This window comes from Zophobas morio, unplaced genomic scaffold (genome assembly GCF_036711695.1).
Source record: "Zophobas morio isolate AGI-343-1 ecotype UQ-CSIRO unplaced genomic scaffold, CSIRO_AGI_Zmor_V1 ptg000044l, whole genome shotgun sequence".
NCBI classification, from domain to species: domain Eukaryota; kingdom Metazoa; phylum Arthropoda; class Insecta; order Coleoptera; family Tenebrionidae; genus Zophobas; species Zophobas morio.
Window position 1 is genome coordinate 10,276,833 of NW_026972149.1, and position 20,110 is coordinate 10,296,942.

The following is a 20,110-nucleotide window of genomic DNA, read 5'->3' on the forward strand; positions in this document are numbered from 1 at the left end:
TTCGAGTGTATTAAACAATTCCTTTTTACATTTTGTTTCTTAAAATACTCGGTATGTTTACGCTTACCATACGTTATGCAAGTAATGTCTATCAGTATGTGCTTCGAGCGGCAAATATTTGCTTGCCATACAAAAACATAGAAAAGTAAAATTTTCTCTATCGATTTTTCATTCCGGATCGAGGCTATACTTAGCCAATGGGAAAAAGCGGCGTAAAAACTTAACGGCAAACTTAATTTGTAAAGCTTCGACCTTTTTCTGATAAAGCCCAACTTTAGCGAGAAGCGAAGTGGAAGATGGTTCGATAAAGCTGTTTCATACATCACCTTACTCTTAACTAGGTTACGAGAGATCTAATTTTAAGATCTAGTCGGAAACTAGGCTATGCCGAACTTTACATATGTTAAACCGCATGTTTTATACAACCAAAAACGCACAATTGCATTGCGCGTTGTGTTTTAGGGTCAACGAACCAAGCGAATGACGCAGAGTGTCTGCACATAATGATTAACATAATCATAGAACAGTATACGGGGAGCGGTAAAAAAATCCGAGATAAACGGCCACTTGATTTTTCGAATGTTCACTTATAACTTACGTTGTAGAATGTAGTAGACGGTCAAATTTAAAGTTTGACGTGAGTCGCGGCGCAGGGGGTACGACAATGTCGGAAAAGTGAATGACTGAGTAGATTGCCAGGGTGGGGGACAGGGGAGGGGGTAACGGCATTGTGCCTTGCAGCCTCTATGCGAAAGAGGCTAATAACCAAATTTCCCGCAACTAAATACTTGTAATTATGATGAAATAAGTTTTCGGGGAGTCAAGGCATGCAATAGCGTATATCGATCAAACACAGGCCTTAAAAATTGTCAACATTGACAGCAGCTAACTTAGTCATAAGACAAAATTCGAAGAAGCCGGTCAGACGGAGATTACGATGCAAAAACTAATCGATTATTGGTTTGTTCTAAATTTGTAGCATTGCGTGCTTAATCCTTAAATTGGAGTGTCTGCTTTGACGGCTGCCTGTTAAACAATGGGTGATTTTGGTGAAGGTATGTAATCCGTAGCTCCCATTTAGCAAAAGTTGAATCATTAAAACCTTTCGATTAGCTCAAAGTTTGAACGAGTTTTAAGTGAGTTGAGAAGTTTTGTTTTGTCATTTTATCTTCCATCGATCGCGGCTTTCTTATTTCCTAAATGGACTTAATGGTCGAGATTCGTAGACGGAAATATCCCGAGCAATAAAAGCAGTGCCATTTACCCGCTGCTTTTGACAGGAGTGGGTCTTTTTTTAGAAACACTTTCCCAGATCCGGTTAAATTAGTCATTTTCACCTTTCCACTGGAAATAACACCTTTCCATAAAGTTTAATTATGGAGCTATTAGTTTAGTTCCATGCAATGTTTAAAAGCTCTAGATTCCGTGTTTATCTGATTCTATTTCTGATAACAACACACGCTTAACGCTTTGCAAGCTTTTAAAGCTTAGGGCAGTTGCAGCACAACTTTACACTACCAAGGGTTAAAATAATTTGCACAATTATAGTGTCAGTGTCTTTGTTTTCGTTGATTTTTACAAGCATGGCAATCTCATGGGACCCCTTACAACACACTAGTATTTATCACCGCAAAGAAGGTACCTAAATTTTCACTATTGTAGTAATGTTCAACATACACACATATCTTTAAAATTGTCACTCCTTAATTTTAATTGACTTAAATAATGAGGTGCTAACATTCAATCGGTTGTCATAAATTTGTGCCGCGTGACAGTAACAGGTGTCTGTCTCCGTGCCGGTGTATCAAAAAATATACCTACGTTATATCATCATTCAACTGAAATATGCGCAGATTTATTCTAGCTATATGAGATAGTACAACACTGTGCCAGTGCAAACAACCTTTAGCAACCCTACACTAATAACCACGTTATGTATCCTCATACTCACCTCGTAACTACTCGTCAATAACGACCTGTCACGTTTAAAAAGATATTTATATTTTACCTGTTATTAGATTTTTCCAAAGGGTTACCACTATACAATGTTTAGAAATACTTCTGTGATATCATGATTGAGGACCCACCGAACCGGTATCAGTTCCGGTAACTACTTCATTAGATGGTGGCTCTAATAAATTATTCATATTTTAATCAATATATTATTTACGTGAAAATTATTAATAGACATATTAGTTTGTGGTTATCTTGATGCAGATTTCCTGTTTTTGGTTGGTCCAAATTTAGAAATGCTACACAGCTTGTGCCTACCTTGCCCATTTCGACAACTGCTTATACTCAACTATTACAATGATTTTGTTAAATTTTAAGAAAATTTTAACAAATCTCTCTTTGTTCGTTGTACTGTGTAAATATGGTCATTTGTTTCCAATATTCTAATTAATATACTCATGAATTGTTTATCATTTTTGTTAATTTTTCCAAAATACAGCCTCATCCACAAATCTATTGTGTTTTTATCCAGTAATTAGTAGTGCCACTAATAATATTTCATTTAAATTACTAAATGAGTTGCAAGACCTTGACTTTTGCAACCCGTGTTATAATGCCGTTTTATACACTACTAATTGAAGAAAATCGAAAACAAAAAATGTTTTTGTGAAGGTGGATTACCCATAGTTTGACCGTTTTGCTTTTGATAAGCTAAACAATTTTTGTGTGTGCTTTCTGTTATTTAGCTTTGCCGACTGCGCGCGCACTCTGTCAAAAATATTAAAAATGCTTCATTCTAATTGGCTGCTGTTTTACAAAGCACCGTTTCAGGTTCAGGGGTTTGGGGTGATTTAGAGCGTACACGATTTAACCCGAAACAAAGGGTTAGAAGCGATAAGTAAAAATCAACAAATTAAATCTGAAAAAACGACACTGAAACAGCTGACCGTAACTGCGCGCGCAATCGACCAAACGAATAGCATTTAGTTAAAATTAACACCCACTTTTTTTTAATCGATAGATTCTCGACATTCCGAGTAACATTTTTCTGCGCTATTTTACTACACAACACCATTTTTTGCGTAAAATAGTGTCAGGAAATATCACTTAACTCATCAATAAAACTAAAGCACATCTGACCACTTGTTGATTTTATTTTTACGTCTGTTATGGGTTACAGAACAGTAAAGGCGACATTAAAAATGTGTAGTCATTGAACATAATAGCCATCTCTTGGAATTACAGTGTTTACCAACTTATTTTAAAATAATAAAAACTGCGATATTTTAAGGACTGTCGCAAAGCACTAGAATTACTAATCGAACCGCTGTAATTTAAAAAAATCAATACAGTTTATGTATTATGTATGTGATAATTTAAAAGAATATCGACCCTCGCAACACCTTCAACGCATCGACAGGACTTAAATCACGTGCCTGTAAGTTCTATATATAAAACGATAGTAATGTAATTACAATCGATACATGAAGCCGTATTTTAAATATTTATTGTTACATACAGAGTGTCTATTAAGACACTTACACTTACAATTAAACAAAAAAACCATTGTTGCCACCTTATCGAAAACAAAATAATTATTAAAGTACGTTATACCTACACTAATTTCTGTTTTTGTTCGTTTAATCGCGAAGAAAACAACAATTTTCCCACCTTATCTATCCCATTCAAATCCATATTACTGTATTATTAAACGTGTCAATATGGGTATCGATCGACCAGAATCACGTTAAATTCAATATTAGCACGAGGTACAGTTTCGAATTACTGCACCCGAATGAGGTTTTTTCTTTCCGTTCATTCTTATTATGGATGACATTTTGCGATGCTGATGATTATCCAACTCTGCACTTATCCCTGATGTGCTTTCCTCATCTCCCCTACATTAGCGCTTGCCAGCTCTCCATTTTATTTACTCATCCTCTATTTTAAGCACTTATGGAAAAGCTTAGCCGTCTCCGGCCACATTTCCTCAGATCAATATGCAGGTTTTCCTCATTTATTTATAAACCATATATTAAGCGACGCCATTATTAAATATTCAGTATTTTTATTCGAGGTGATTATGGCCGAGTTTGATGAAACTTTCCCACATGAATTTTCTTTCAGATAGCGACGACAGTGACGGAGAGGGCGGTTTAGGTAATGTAAATCGAATTATAATGAGACCACCGGGGCATAGTGGAAAAGCGAAACGGGGTCATTTGTGTTTTGATGCTTCTTTTGAATCTGGCAATTTAGGTAGAGTCGATTTAGTCAACGAGTACGAATATGATTTATTCATCCGTCCGGATACCTGCAGCCCTAGAATCAGATTTTGGTTTAATTTTACAGTGGATAACGTGAAGCAGGACCAGGTAAATTTCCCCTCGTGCTTTTTACGTTTTAAGCATTAATCAGTCCCTAGAGGGTCATTTTCAATATTGTGAACATCAGCAAAAGCAGAAATCTATTTAACGATAATTTAACCCCCTTGGTGAAATCCACGAGTCGCCAAAAATGGTAAACTCGAGAGGCTCTCGTATATTATTTACTTTGATAAGTATTACAGGCAGCGAATCCCAAAACAACACGTCTATTATCATAAGTCTTCGGCTCACCAGGGACATTACGTCTTGAGTTTCTCGTTTGGCTTCGATCGAGAAGACGAAGTTTTTCAATTTGCTTTAGCACCACCGTTCACCTATTCTAAGCTTCAGATGTTCCTATCAATCCTAGAGTCAAAAGGATCGTATCTGAATGAGTCATTCCAAAGAGAACTTTTAGGGAACAGTGTGGTAAATTACATTACTTTACCAAACTCCAAAGCTATCCGTCCATTACGATTAACAAATTGAGCAGATGTCAAAACCCCGATTACAAATTAACCCCAGAACTGATAACTTTGGCCCTTGATCTATTCTACATTTTTTAATTAATTAGTCAGATTTTTAGCAAAAGCGTCGACTAGACTTAATAACTATAGGATCTCTTGATCGCTCGAAACCCACGTCGAAACGACGTGTGATTGCTATAATGGCGCGCGTACACCCCGGTGAATCCCCCGCAAGTTTTGTGTGTCAAGGTAATGCTACAGTGGGTGCAAATAAATCAATCAATCATTTTTTTCATTTTTTAAGATTTGCTGTCTAAATTTTGAAAAATATTTAGCAAATTTGATTTGTTTGCACCTCACTGTACGTTGTTGAGTGTATTCCTAAAAGTTTTCTCAGGTCTTTTAGAATTGCTGATAAGCTCGAACGCTATAGCTGACACTTTGCGCAACCATGTTATTTTTAAAATAATTCCGATGCTGAACCCCGATGGCGTTTTTTTGGGCAACTACCGTAGCACCGTAATGGGGTTGGATTTGAATCGATCGTGGCACTTACAGACGCCGTGGTGTCACCCTACGTTAAAAGCAGCAACTGATATGCTTGTAACTTTAGACAAAAATAAAGTACGGTGGAAATGTTTCAACCACAAGGTCTCATTAGGTTTTTTTAGGAGTTTCAATTAGATTTTGTGATAGACATTCATGCTCATTCGAGTCTTAAAGGGTGTTTTATTTATGGGAACACGTACGAGGATGTGTACAGGTGAGTATAAATAACCGAGTAGAAAAATTTGTCGATAGTGGGTTTATAGGTACGAGAGGCATATTTTATTTCCTAAACTACTAGCGACAACTGCCGACGATTATCTAAGCGAAAACGCCATGTTCAATGCGGATCCGAAGAAAGTTGGCACTGCTAGAAGATATCTGTGCCAACTTTTAAGCGATCGGGTTAATTGCTACACGTATGAAGTTTCGTTTTTTGGGTATAAATTGAAGGGGTCTGACGTCACGATTCCATACACGGAAGATAGCTGTATCCTTTTTTAAAAATACTCCGATTCGAGCAGTCAATGAGTTATGCAAGCAACATTACACGTGGACGTTACTCCGCCTACTCGTCCGTCTAATACGATTCGTGGAAGACCCGCCCACTTTCGTAATTTTTAGATTCGTTACTGTTTTTGTAATTCCTTGACATTATTTATAGATATGAGGTGTGGTCGCAATTTGGTAAAGACGTTTTTAGAATACTACCACAGCACAGGGGCCATTCCAATTGAAATAGCGACAGAAGTTCAACACAAAAGGCGTCGACCTAGAACCCATCATTCTCGATCAACGACTAGAAACTCGAATAGGCAAAGACCACACACGACGAAAACGCAAGCCCTTTTACATTTCAAAGATTTGAATATTAATTATGAAAGTGATACGTCTATAGAAGATTATACTTATAGGAAGCCGGAAACTAGTCGATTTTTTGAGAAGTTTGCAGATTATGTAAAAAAGGCGAACACCCCCTACTCTAAATCAGAAAAGATGAGTTCGCCGCCACCGACCACCATCGTAGTGATTCCGGAACCAAGTTTGTCAATTATTGACTTCAACGTAATCACCCGTAACGACATTGAAAAGGCTTCTAAATTAAGAAACAGACGAACTAAATAATAATTATTTATTCATCTCGTGAACAACGAGCATATTCTCATGAATATGTATAAACAAATAGAAACCCATAACTTATATCATTAATTATTATCAAATTGACCGAATGCATGTCTTCATAATGAAAATAAAGAATTAAGAAATCAACACTGATTGGCACTTGACTAAAGTCATAATGAAATATTTGAACAGTAATTGTGAACAACGTTGCTTAATTTTCTTTTTCTGTCAACTCTTGATAACGTGCATACATCATCTTCTTAACACAGTCTTTGTACGATTCTCCCGCTAGTGCTGTATACCCTGCTACTTTATTGCCAAGTCCTACAGTACTGCTATGTTGCTCTGCCTACAAAACATCAACCAATGAAAAAGAAAACGAAAATAAAACATACTTACTTGAATAATTGTAGTTCTTCCCTGATTCTGCTTCCCTAAACCTTGCCCTTCCGTCCAACCCATTTTTTGCAACAACCTATTCCCTACATTCTCAGCACCGATTGGTTCAGAAACGGAGGCAGCAGCGACCGGTACTTCCGCCAGCTCCCTCGACTTCAAATACTTTTCTTTAAGTTTACTCGGCTGCGGTTCGTCGGGATCACCATACTTCATTCTCCTTTCCTTAGCTCTGTCCCTGTACACTACCTTCTCTTTACTCCCCTCTAATTTCTTAGTTTTCTTCCTTGCTTCCAAATTTTGTTTGTGCAACGCCGAAAGCTTAGCGTGCTTAGCCAAAGCCTCCGCTGACCCCAACTGGCGCTTACACAGATTACAGATCAACTTAGTATAATCCAAGAGCTCCATTTCATCGATTTGTTCTTCATCCCCTGAAGATTCGCTGTCGCCACCGTACGCAGCTACAAGAGGTGCAGCAGATGAAGTTGGATTGGACTCCTCAGACTGTTCATTTTTATAATAACCTGGAACCAACTGACTCGTGTTTTTCTTTTCCAAGACTGAGAAACCGATGTCCGCGGATGCGCTGCCACTAGTACTGGCACCAACATCTGAATTGGCTTTTGCGAAGGACATTTCTTTCTTTTGGTTCAGTGTCTTCGCCCACCGTTCCATGTCCTTCGCGATCTTCTTCGCCACTTTTACTTTATCTTGTTTTTCTGTTTTCGGTTTTTTTGTTTCTTGTTCTTGGGCACCAGTGGCAGCAGCTACGGCTTGTTGCCCCGCGTAACTTTCGTAAGTCATTGGTGCCAAAACGTAAGTTAACTTCTCCTGGTCCCAATAAAGGTACTTTTGGATGACGCTGTTCCAGTAGTAGTTAGAATTAGGATCATAGTACAATCCGGTACTCGCGTCGTACTGATACCCCGTGGTTTTGTCATAAGTGTATTTGGAAACATCCGGAACAGCTAAAATAGTTCATGACTATGTTTCCACCCAGAATACTATTATAATACTTACGATATCTCTTTCCGTCGGTCCCGTTTGGAATTGACATGTGAGTAGTGTCATAGAAATTTTTGTTAGCGTGCATCTGCTGGATTGCCGATTGGGCGACGGCGGCAGCAGCGTTAGCAGCATCCATCTGGTTTTCTTGATGAAGTGTTATGGAATTTCCTGCGCTTATTTGTTGAGTAAAATAATTGCGGTAATATTCTATGTAATGTAAGTATTCGTTGGGAGTTTTAGCGTATCGTCTAGCAGCATACTCCGCTAAGCTTTCTACATCCGTCATAGCGTAGGTGCTGGGAATGGAGGCGTTAGGAAAAGCGGCGTTGTCAGCCTGAGAATATGCTTTCTTGTTGTCGCCCATATTGTATTTACAATAAGACAAAATCACTGAAAAAAAAAACGAGGCCATTGAAATGACTGAACGTCATTACCACATGCGCAGAGGACTCTTCAGATGAGTCAAATGTGTGGCATGTGGAATGCAACATCGCAAAATTAATACAAACTACATCACATGAAATACCACAACTTTTGTTTAAAAGGGCGTATTACCAGTTTGATTAAGTCGCACAGTTACAACTTGAAGTTTATTCCCACCATTGTTTTCAGTGATACAACATGCCGGCTACCACTATGAAGTCGTTAGCGTATGACATTTTATCTACTAATGCTTTGCACTCAGCGATATGTCACCAGGGGCGCTGATGCCAAAGTTTTGAGTTTTAAATTTTACATTTAGAGGTTATAACTGCGTTTCAGTTTTAAAATGCAACAAACTGTGTATACAGTACCATGTGATCGAAAAGGTCCCCTAGTAGGCCATGAATTTATTTTTAAAGTAATTATGTTGGCAACACTAGTATTATCTGAAAAATGAATTTTATGTTTTTCATTTTTCGATAACACGGTGGTAGAAGTAAGATGTGGAAACAAGCCGCTCCAATTTGTTGAATACAACATACATCCCAGTAGGCTTATTTGCTACAAAATAGTATCCAGCACAGTATGTCCATCTATGTATTAACATTTCAACTTGTCAGTGCATTTATGAATGAATAAGTGACAGATTCGTTGGAGGGAAAATAAATCTCAGCACTACGGTTTGTGGTTGGTCTTTGGTGTGAATCGTGTGATTGGTGGATGATTCGACATTTATGATTGGGTAATAAATGACATTGGCATAAATGTCAAAGAATTAAGGTGCCTCGGCATCAAAGCCGCCAAAGCCACAAATTTTCAAACGTTTTTTCTTTGTTATTTTAATAGATGAAAAAAATATGGCAATTGTTTCCGATACAGTTTTTTACCCACTACCCCGCTATTCCCATATTTTTGAAAAAAAACCTTTCATTATTTAAAAAAATTGGTCTCGAGTTTAGACAGTACTTCCCTCGCGGTCGGAAACTTGACGACTGCATGCCTATTGTGTTTTTTTTCTCATTACATTTTTGTAGTGTGGAATTTAAAAAAAAAATTGCGATGACGTCATCAACATTTTTGCAAAGACACGTATATCAGTTGGGATAGATGTAGTGTAATACTAAGAATAAAATTATTGTATTCCCAAATTTTCGGGAAAATGAATTGGGTCGTTTTGAATATTGATTTGTTATAATCAATAAAATAACGAAACAATTTACTCACGTATACGGCGCCGGCGTGTAATAGGAGAGGGAACTGAAAATCGTGTATGTATAAGCATTCTTAATTTAAGATGACAAGCGTAACAGCATACGTGAGAGTCAAACAGAGAAACTGTAAACAAAACGACCCTAGGTTTTATTGCTTCGACTTCCGCTTATTATATAAAACATTGGGTTTTATTTTAATTTTTGACGGTGGAATTCACAATTGGTTGATTATAAACATGTCTATTCCACATTCGCGGAACCTAGACAGCGCACAAAACAAATGCACGTCTGTAATGTTAAAGTCGATGTAAATAAGCGTGCTACCCTTATGTTTCAACCGAGTTTTTACTTTAAAAAATTTTGTGTCTACCAAATTGGGTTGGTCCAATGTAATACTAATAATAAGTGTTGCCTTTAATTTAATCAATAAAATAAATTGACTTCATTAATTTTTTTGAGCCACCTCTTAAGAAAATCTAAAAAATATGAATGGAATGATAGATAAATCACAAGTACAAACTCATCATATTTTTTGCATTTTAGATAGGATTTATTCAGCAAAATGTAAGGGTGACGTCATCAATTTTTTTAGGAGGGATGAACAAATACATTTTGAACAAAAGTTTACCATGCAAATAATAACTTTAAAATATCTCCAAGATTTCAAAGCATTCGGTTTTGTAATTCCTGATTAAATTGATAAAATAAATTCACGCATTCATTAATTTTTTTGAATCACCTGTATATGCAAATCCAAAAATATGAATGGAATGATAAATCACAAGTACAGACTCATCATATTTTGTACATTTTAGATAGGATTTATTTAGCAAAATTTTGTGGTGACGTCATAAATTTTTTAGGGGGGGACGACCCAATACATTTTGATCAAAAATTTACCATGCTTATGATAATTTTAAAACATTTTCAAGATTTCAAAGCATTCGGTTTTGTAGTTCCTGAGTAAATCAGTAAAATAAATTTTGCGCATTCATTAATTTTTTTGAGTCATCCTGTATATGCAAATCCAAAAAATATGAATGGAGTGATGTATCACAAGTACAGACGCATCATATTTTGTACATTTTAGATAGAATTTATTCGGCAAACTTTTGAGCTGACGTCATCAAGTTTTTGGAGGGGATAACCAAATATATTTTGACTAAAGATTTATGATGCTCTTTAGAGCCTTAAAACATCTGCAACATTTCAAAACATTCGGGTTAGCAGATTCAAAATTAAATTGCAAAATGTTGTTTTATAATTTTGATTTTTTTTCCAAAAATCTGGATGTTTCGGGTAAAAACTGAATTCGGAGTCGTAAACTACATGTGTAGGACTATGTTATTTTATACAATTTAAGACCCATTTACTATGTACAATTTTGAAGCGACGTCATCGCATTAGTGGTGGGGATGATTAGACGGACAGACAGACGGAAATGGGAGACCTATTTCTTCGTATTCTAGGGGCCATGAAAGATCGAGAAAACGTAAAAGTAGAGAGTCGGCCGACAGACTCGATTACAATACTTCCTTTGTTTACGCTCGGGAAGTAAAAATGCAAAAAAACGTTTAAAACTTAGAACGAAATATGATCGTTAATATTGACCGTTTTAAAAATTTCACAAAACCATTAAATGGAATATATTTTACACTAGCTCGCTATTATTTTCGTTTTCGTTCAATTCATCAATATTTTGTATAAATTACAAATTAAAAAAAGTAAATTATGCAACCATAAATACAATTTCAACCATTCTCACAAAGACGGAGACAAGTTCCTAGTCCGACACGGGACTTCCAAGAAGGTATTAGCAGGGGTAGCTTATTGAGCTGATAAGACAGGTAGGAATGGGTACTTATATATAAATAACACCAATGAAAAATGGTTTTTATTTCTTACTTTCCAGTTAGAGAAAGTCTTTCATTTTTAAAATAGTGGGTGTACACAGTAAAAAATCAAAAACTGTGATGTCAGAAGAAAAAGCGGAAGATAGATGATGAGACTTGTACATGCTGGAAGGAGATAAACTCTTTTTATACTTGTAATAATTAGTAATACAGAGAGATCGAAAAAGAAATTAGTCAAAGTTTGCCATGCACGAACACCCGTTTGTCTTAGTTTCAAATAATTTTTTATTAAACGTCACGTTGACAAAAGTAATTTGCACTGTTATCAAATGAAATTAAAGCTTTTTTGTTAGAATCTGACTTCAGAAATGGGACAAAATTGGAAAATGGTGATTTCGATTCATTTTTATGTGTTTTAAAAGTAGGTGTTATAATTATAATTTTAAACTGTCAATTTGACATTTGATAAAAAAGTTTAAACTACGACAAACCGCTTGCCGTGCATGGCCAACTTTGACTAATTTCTTTTTCGATCTCGCGGTAGCGGTTAAACGTTTTAGATTTATTTGATCATAGACATGTTCATGAAAAATAAAATAAGAAGTTTATATCACCAGGTACTCAACTGCAGGTAGTTCGGATAAATGTATTATTAGTCAACAGTCCTATCATGAGGATTATCTTGTTGACTAGTACCAATGAACAATAGTTGCAACCCTTTGTACCTGCAAAGCTTCTTACAAAGGGATTATATCTTCTGTTCTTATTTATTTGTATTAGTTTAAAGTTAGTCAACTGGTTAAGCGTTTTGAAAACACAAATTAGTTGCAAGATTTTTGGGAACAACGCAATAATTGAAGTAAAATGGCCTTATTCAGCCCGCGATTATAGTGTGAAACAGGCTGTTAGAAAAAAAATTCTTACTGCAAAATAGATAAATTTAACAAAATCAAATTAAAAACAAACCAAAAGTAGTATTTTTAAGTACAAGGTCTGTTGCACATAACTGGACCAAATATATGCTATTTTGTATCATTTTGGAAATTTCATTCTACCCTATAAAATTTTATTGACAATAACGAGACGGACAGTAGTACACTGGTAAGAAATATTTACGACTAACACCAGTTCACACGAATTTGTAGGAGAATATTTATGCTTTCTAACATCTGGGGATTACAGGCACGCGACAACTTTAAGTTGTAAATATCTCTTACTATTGTACTACTGTCCGTCTCGTTATTGCGAAATTTCGTACAGACAAATTTCTGGGAAATCTTATCTTTAAATCTACTTACAAACCCTCCCACTAAACATAATCCACAAGTGAAAAGATGCAGCTAGAAGCATAAAGTATAGAGGGTTGCAGAATCTATAGTACAAATTAGTAACACTCGAGCACAGCATAGATAACAGTAGAGACGGCTCGCCGTTTTTCGTGACCCGTTTTCGTGGGTGGTCGTTCGCATTATGACCGAATGAGGGCGCCCAACTGACGTCTAAAATATTTGAAATTTGGCAGTTTTGTTACAATATTTTTGCCAGTTTTGCTTGTTTAAGACTGCTTTTCCGGTAGAATTGTACAAATAGTATAAAAATGTAATTTTCACAATAAAAGGTAAAATCTTTGTCCGATGAATTTTCATACCGGATCCCTGTTGTGCGCCTTATTCTCTCCCTCGTGTTTGGAATTCTTGGAAAAGATAGTAAACATAACACATTTTTTGTTTAAAAAGTCGTCGCAAACGAACAACAACGGTGGTTATGAATAAAATATGGACTTTTCTTTTTTCTTATTGCGATTCACGATTATACGATTTGAGCAAACTAGACAGTTTGCAATAAATTGCGTACGAATCAATTTTTGAAATTGTAAATGAAGTGATACTTCTTAAATTGGGTGGCGACATCTGGGAATAGTTTAGGCAACGACCACCCATGACGGCTTAAAATTCGGGTCAGAAAGAACAAAGGCGCCGACACGAGCTGTCTCCACTGATTGTTATCTATGCTGTGACTCGAGTGCATTTCCGATCTCACTGCCAAGGCACCTTAATGCTGTTTTCTATTACTTAATTTCAACTGATCTCTCTAGACGTCGCTGCGGTGTGGACAGCTAGACATATAATCCAAACCACGCGATTTGTGTTTTCTACCAATGATTTTGAGGAAAGTTATGAATGAGGTTTCCACACCTTACTTCTACCACCGTGTTCGATAATATGATACATATTGAACAGTATCTGGACGCAAGCAACTCTTCCTTTGAAAATTTTTGTTTTTGTTAATAGGATGACAGCAATTTTAATTATGATCAAACTGATTTTACAATTAAATTCTTGTGAAAAAGTTAGGTAAATCATACCAGGTGGTGCACTTTTGCAATACAATTTCGTGTTATTAAAGTAATCCACTTAAATTATAAGATGCTTTTCACTTACAAGTAAATTCACCGTTACCTACAAAAAAAAAGAGATCAAAATAACTTTGAACCGTTCTGAAGTTTCACTGAATGCTAAGTCTCTCTGTTAATCAGTGTTAGCAACAATGGTGGCTTTGTAGCTTCAAGAACAACGCAATACTTAAAACGTAATAAAAATGTTTATATCAAGATGAAATTAATTCAGTGCTGCACGTCACTTTTCTAACGTTTACGTAGGTTGACATTTACATTTTCATGTAATTACTGTAGATTTTTCACCTAAATATTGATTTTTTGATTGATCGGTTCGATATAATGTCTTTAGATTATCAATTCGGCACAGGTGACGCGATTTTTCTTACAACATTAATTTAACATTTAATCAGTTGTCACGATTTTTTCTTACAATATACATTACTATGTGGGAATACATATTTAAGTTTGTATTGTAATGAATTCTTTTGTAGATAAAACTAAAATAAACTTAAAAAATAAAACGTAATAAACCAACCTGTCTTTCCATCAATGGTTAATGGACTTGATAAATTACTTAAAGCTCCGTGAATTGCCAAAGCATCAATAGTACTTTCAGTGCCTAGGTAGCAAATACCCCGAGACGTTGAAGTGAGCGGGTCACGGCCAATACATACTGCAGAAATTGACTTTACCAGATCTGGTATAACTGAGTTAAGCACAGACATAACAGAATCTTCTGTTGTCAAGGCATCTAAATTTCTTATCATAATAGCTGAAACGAAATTAATAATAACAACGAAATAATAAAGTTATAGTTTATACTTTTGGTGGTGTAGGTGCAAATTTCGTCACTTCCACTTCCACCTTCCTCACTCTCCATTCGTGAAGCGTGACATTTGAAGCAATTATCTCGACGTTTAAAATTTTGAGCGCCACACTACAAAAAGAAAGAGAGTATTGTGCTCTTATGCGTCACGTGATCAAAAAAATGTTAGTTGTTTAAGTTACTATGTTTGAGATACATTTTTTTGGTCACTGGTGTAAGAGCGCTTACTTTGATGCAGAACCAGTCAGCTGAAGCTTTATGACTGGGCGGTTTTTCAGAGTTTGCGCAGACGTCTTTCGGAATGCTATACTGCATTATAGCACGATATTGTTCTTGAAGCATTAAAACACCCTGTGAACAAAAATACGAAGATTTTAGAAACAAGCTGCTGTTAACTACTACCCCTCTTATTTAAGAGACCTGGCGCTCTAGAAAATTATTTTGATGGAATAATTGAAGGTATTGGCTGACTTTATTTATTTAGTTAATTTAGAAAAGTTAAGATTGATATATTATAAATAATAAAAATCATACTTATCGAGCCTTTAAAAAACTAGGAAAACAATGTTTTTACAATCTCTTCTGTAAGCTAAGATACCTGTTTCATGTCCATCCACCGAATGGCCTCACCAAGTGTTGAAAACTCGACAAAGGCGAAACCACGTGAAGTACCTAAACAGCACAATAGACACCAATGGAATTACCCGGCCTTACGAGGAAATATGCACAAATACGGCCCAAGGACAATAATACTAAATGCTACTCTAAGGTAAGTACCTGTGTCTTTTTTTCTGATGAGGCGAATATCTTTGGGCATCAGACCACAGTGTATAATATCCTGGCGAATCTGGAAAGCCACAATAACCAACATAGAGTAAAATACTGAAATTTTTCCTTACATCGTTTTCTGAGATATGTTGGGCTAGTCCCCGTATCATGATGGTGTTATTTGGCGGCTGACTTTTGTAGCCAATGATTTCAGATCCGCTAGCTCCAATGACAGCTCCATTAGGGCTACGTTCACTGTTAAAATTACAATAGGCATAAATAGACAATTTAAAGTGATTTTAAACCACTCCACTTTCCCACGATGGGTCATACCTATCCACACTGTCCCTATCATCGTCGCGATATGACCTATCTCGATCACGTGTTTTTCGGTCTTCGGATCTTCTCTCCCATCGGGAACCACTACGAGACCGTTTGCCTCTACTCGACCTGTGGTGGTCTCTATCTCTGTCCCTACTTCTATAGTGTCTACTTCTATCTCTATCCCTCGAATATTCTGGGCTTCTGGATCTGCTTTTCCTATCACCATCCCACGACGACTCTCTTCGGTACTCGCGGTCACTTTCATAATCACTACCGTTCTTAGCTCTATCGTCGCAGTAGTCGTGATGGACTGCAATAAACAAAAATAGTGATTCAGTTGACTTACATGAGTAAAAACCATACTAATCAGTTTCTTGCGCTTTAACAACGCACTTGCCTTGTACTGCAAATGGTCGCGTCGGAAAGCGTACAATTTCCGAGTAAGTCTTACAATATTATTCATTAGGGTGCTGTAGGTGACTTTAATACGTCGCAAATGAAACGGGCGGTACTATGAAAGGAGTAGTGAAGAAGCGGCAACATGAATAATGGGTAGGGATAGACAAAGATCGTACCAGGGAGTGAGATGGTAATGTATAAAGGTTCCGATTTCGTCTTACCAGGTGTCAGATAGTAGAGTGGAGTTGATGTTACAAACTTTGGACAATTGTTTTCAGTTTGCGTTTCCGGTAAGCATGTTTTGTTGGTTTCCGTACACGAGAAAAGGAAAAGGTATACCCATCATCGTGGTTTACATTAGGACTTTAGCGTTACACGTTATATTTTTAAATTGCCATTTTTTTTCTAAACGTGCCTAAGCTTTCAGCACCAAATGCAACTTAACCTCAATTTTAACGTCAAACTAAAATATGCTTTTTTTAATTACAGTTTCTATTTTAACTAAAAATTACTGTTGGAAATTAAAACTATAACCACCGCCACTACAAAAATAATATTTTTTCTGCAATACCCGACTGGTTAATGAAAACTGTTAAAGATGACGTCACACTGCAGCACTGTGGAATGCGGAATTTTTTAGCCTATTATAATTTACTATTCCGAAATTAAAACTGGGGAACTTTTAAAATTAAGCACGGTACTCCGTTTTTTTACATTTTAAATTATATAATCAATTTAGCGCTATCTGGCGAGCAACAATTGACGTCTGTACCACCGTCAAACTCAAATATGCGATTTTTGACAATAGATAGATTGTTATTAAATACAAAAACAGTGGTACCAACGTAACTACAATTACTGTTAATGTACCAATCACAACCAATCAATTTCATTATGTCGCTCGCAGTGTCACTACCATAAACAAAAAAAAAAAAAAAAATACAAAAATCTGTGTATCATAAATGCTGAATGTAACAAAATTCACGAGCATAATCAATCCCACAACAATAAACGTTGTGAAGTAGATTGTTGACGCAAACTTAAGTTCATATCGATTATTAATTGACTCCACTCAGAAATTTATATTTATAATAATAATTTAAATGTATTCAAGAGGTTTTACCCCAGTGACAGAATACAAAATAGACAAAATAACTTAATATTACCACATAACAAATTAGATACAATTAAATTATTATTATTATTATTATATTTATAATTAGGCAATAAAAAAACAGCCTCAAGTCACTTCCAGCAATCGTGAACTGATAAGATTGTTTGATATTGTTATACAGATGATGCTACAAGTTTCTCAAACAGTTACAATCGCCGAATTTTTGAGGTCTATATTTATAAATTTTGAAAGTTAGAAAGCTTATAAATTATAATTCATGATTCCAAGTACTAATTAACGCTGTGGATACATTTTTTGCTAATTTTGAGTTTGAAAAAATTCTTAGCATATGTACGTAAATGTAGAAACTGAAAAAGTCAATTCATATCAAGCATTTTACGATTCTTCTGGATTTTTGACAGGTGTCTGAACCGATAGTCATTTATACGAAAAAAGGGGAAAAACTTGTTTGTCAAGGTATAGTATTCGCACTTATTGGTCAACGTTTATGTCGTTTTTTGTGTATTCGGTGAAAGTTATAGTACATAATTCTTGATTATGGTTCCTTGCTTTTCTTTTGTACTACTGGATGAGTTGTTTTGAACCATACGTAGCTGTCCATAGTTACCCTTAGTTTCGCTTCAGATGGCTCGCTGCGCTCTCTATATTTGCATATATACGCATCGACTGACGTGTTCTAAATTCGTTTATAATGCTATATATTTAGTCTCTTCACGGTAACTGAGGATTATAATCGATATTCCGTATAAAGCGGGGTAATTACTTGACGTAAGTAGTGATGCTTCTGCACGATATAACAAATTGCGTCAACCAATCAATACAAAATGTAGATACCTTAAAAGCTGAATTTTATGAAACATAAACCTACGGTTACCGCTTAATTGCTGATAAGGAATATTTTGTTTCGCAAGTTTGTATACTGCGTCAAAATTATAAAAACAATATGATGTACGAAGTACTTGGTATTATTATGACAAATTAAAATGATAAGATATGACCATCGATTAACTAAAAATAAATAAAAATTATAGCTAAGCGTGAATTGGGTTATTGCAAAATACGACGTGTCAATTTCGTGGGAAAACACCGGTTGTGGCCAACTGTATTTTCCACTTTTTTCGTCCAAATGTTTACTTCCTGCGGAAACCCGAACTTACAATTTTTTTTTGAAGTGTGGAAATTCGGTGATCTGTGCCCGTTGTGCCTCTTGTAATGCGGAGACCTCGACGGCGATCTACTTCTGTAATCCGGGGACCCTTTGTATTCTGGCGATATCGACATGCTTCTACCTCTTGGCGAATAGTCTCTAGATCTATCCATATCCCTCTACACCAAATTGTTTAACCCAACACTAACACAATAAAAATGGCGGCAGGTGGATGCCATACACAATTTTAAACAATGTTCTTTCCAGCACATTCAACAACGTCCCACTCTGTACAAGAGCGTCTCTTTTTTCATACTTGTTGTGGTTCGCAGAATTTAGCAACAAATTATGGGACGCGTTAGTTATTCCAAACTAGCATCGTCACGTTTTTCGTTATCATACTTTGTAGACGAACACCGCGACTATCACGACAAGGACAAAACATAATTTATCCTTGGGGCTTCTTTGTCTGACTCACCAGAAATACGTGGATAAAGGAAAGCTGAGGGTTATGCGCATCCTTGCGCGCGCAAAACACGCAGGAATTTCCGTTGCTCGATTTTTAATCCCCTTAATCCTGACTTTTTTGTCGAAGTCGGGACGGAGGTGAGTGCGTGGCCTTGGAAGAGGTTTTTGAGGCGGCAGTTGTAGCTTTGGAGGCGGTAGGTAAAGAATTTGTGGCAGATTCGATTGATTTATGGTTTATGTAAAGGCTCGTGTTTGTTTACGAGTTGGGTGTTTCTGATGAGGGCGAGATCGCAGCATGGCGGCGCTCTCAAAGAACGGCTTATGATATATGTTTGACATTGTGGTTTCGGCATCTGTTTGTGACAAAAAAAAAACAAACTTTCTTTGGTTGCAATCTCTGCCGGCCATTTATTCTGCAACTGCAATGTGACCTTGACAAGAGTTCAGGCTTTAAATGTATTTTGGGTTGCATACATGCCAACATATCGATTTATATGGTACATTCGACAAACGCAGCAACTTGACCTCTTTTATTAACGTTTTGTCCGGTTAAAAATATGACATAATGCTCTTTTTTACTGGGTATACGATTTTACAAGGCTTGGGTAACATATGGCAGTGAAGTACGTCACGTGCAAAAATCAATTTGATAAATATATAAATCAAAAATGAAATTTCAAAAACGTTCGGTTAAAGTCAACGAATTTTTTACACGATTTATATTATAACGTGCACAAATGATTCTGGTATCAAGTGTTGCTCTGGAATTTATTTTGCACCTTGGTATCACAATGAGCAGCCCTTGATACCAGAATCATTTGTAGACTCGTAGAAGTAAATATAAGCTGTTTACTTTTTTGAGGAGTATTTTTTAAAAATATACAAAATTTAAAGAATGAAGGATGAAAATTTTGTTTAGCATTAACTCACGGTAGCCTCAAGGTAAAATTTCAAATTAATCAGTTCAAGATTATCTGATGCAATAAATTTTCAAAAGATAAAGATACGAATGAGTGTATGTATTTTCATATTTTGCCATGTAACAAAACATTGGTCAAAATAATCTGATCGTAATGTGTACCTTCCTTATCGCTTGGGAAATACAAATATGTCACATTTCATTTACTATTGGCGATCATGGAAAGTCCTGTTTAATCTCAGAATTTTTCTTTATCTTAATCACCTCACCATTCGAATGTCCATAACGCTCACCTGATTTATAACCTATTCCAAAATGAAAAATTCCTGCTAAAAATTCACCGTCAAGTAATTTAATATTATCGCATTGTTCGGATCGACT

At 36.0% G+C, this 20,110-nt stretch overlaps 2 protein-coding genes across 2 annotated transcripts; one reads left to right on the forward strand and one right to left on the reverse strand.

Moving 5' to 3' along the window:
* The first annotated feature begins 977 nt into the window (after positions 1–977).
* LOC135141894 (cytosolic carboxypeptidase 6) lies at positions 978–6,457 on the forward strand. The gene is made up of 9 exons (XM_064073470.1): positions 978–1,055; positions 4,081–4,328; positions 4,379–4,473; positions 4,523–4,748; positions 4,906–5,035; positions 5,184–5,410; positions 5,458–5,549; positions 5,599–5,822; positions 5,997–6,457. The coding sequence occupies exons 1-9, from the start codon at positions 1,037–1,039 to the stop codon at positions 6,455–6,457; spliced, it is 1,722 nt and encodes a 573-aa protein (XP_063929540.1). The 5' UTR covers positions 978–1,036.
* Positions 6,451–18,811, reverse strand: LOC135141902 (RNA-binding protein 5). The gene is made up of 11 exons (XM_064073478.1): positions 18,353–18,811; positions 15,671–15,971; positions 15,469–15,592; positions 15,347–15,416; positions 15,168–15,241; positions 14,798–14,920; positions 14,566–14,680; positions 14,279–14,515; positions 7,871–8,248; positions 6,854–7,818; positions 6,451–6,803 (listed from the first exon to the last, which is right to left on the reverse strand). The coding sequence occupies exons 1-11, from the start codon at positions 18,513–18,515 to the stop codon at positions 6,666–6,668; spliced, it is 2,688 nt and encodes an 895-aa protein (XP_063929548.1). The 5' UTR covers positions 18,516–18,811; the 3' UTR covers positions 6,451–6,665.
* Positions 18,812–20,110: the final 1,299 nt, after the last annotated feature.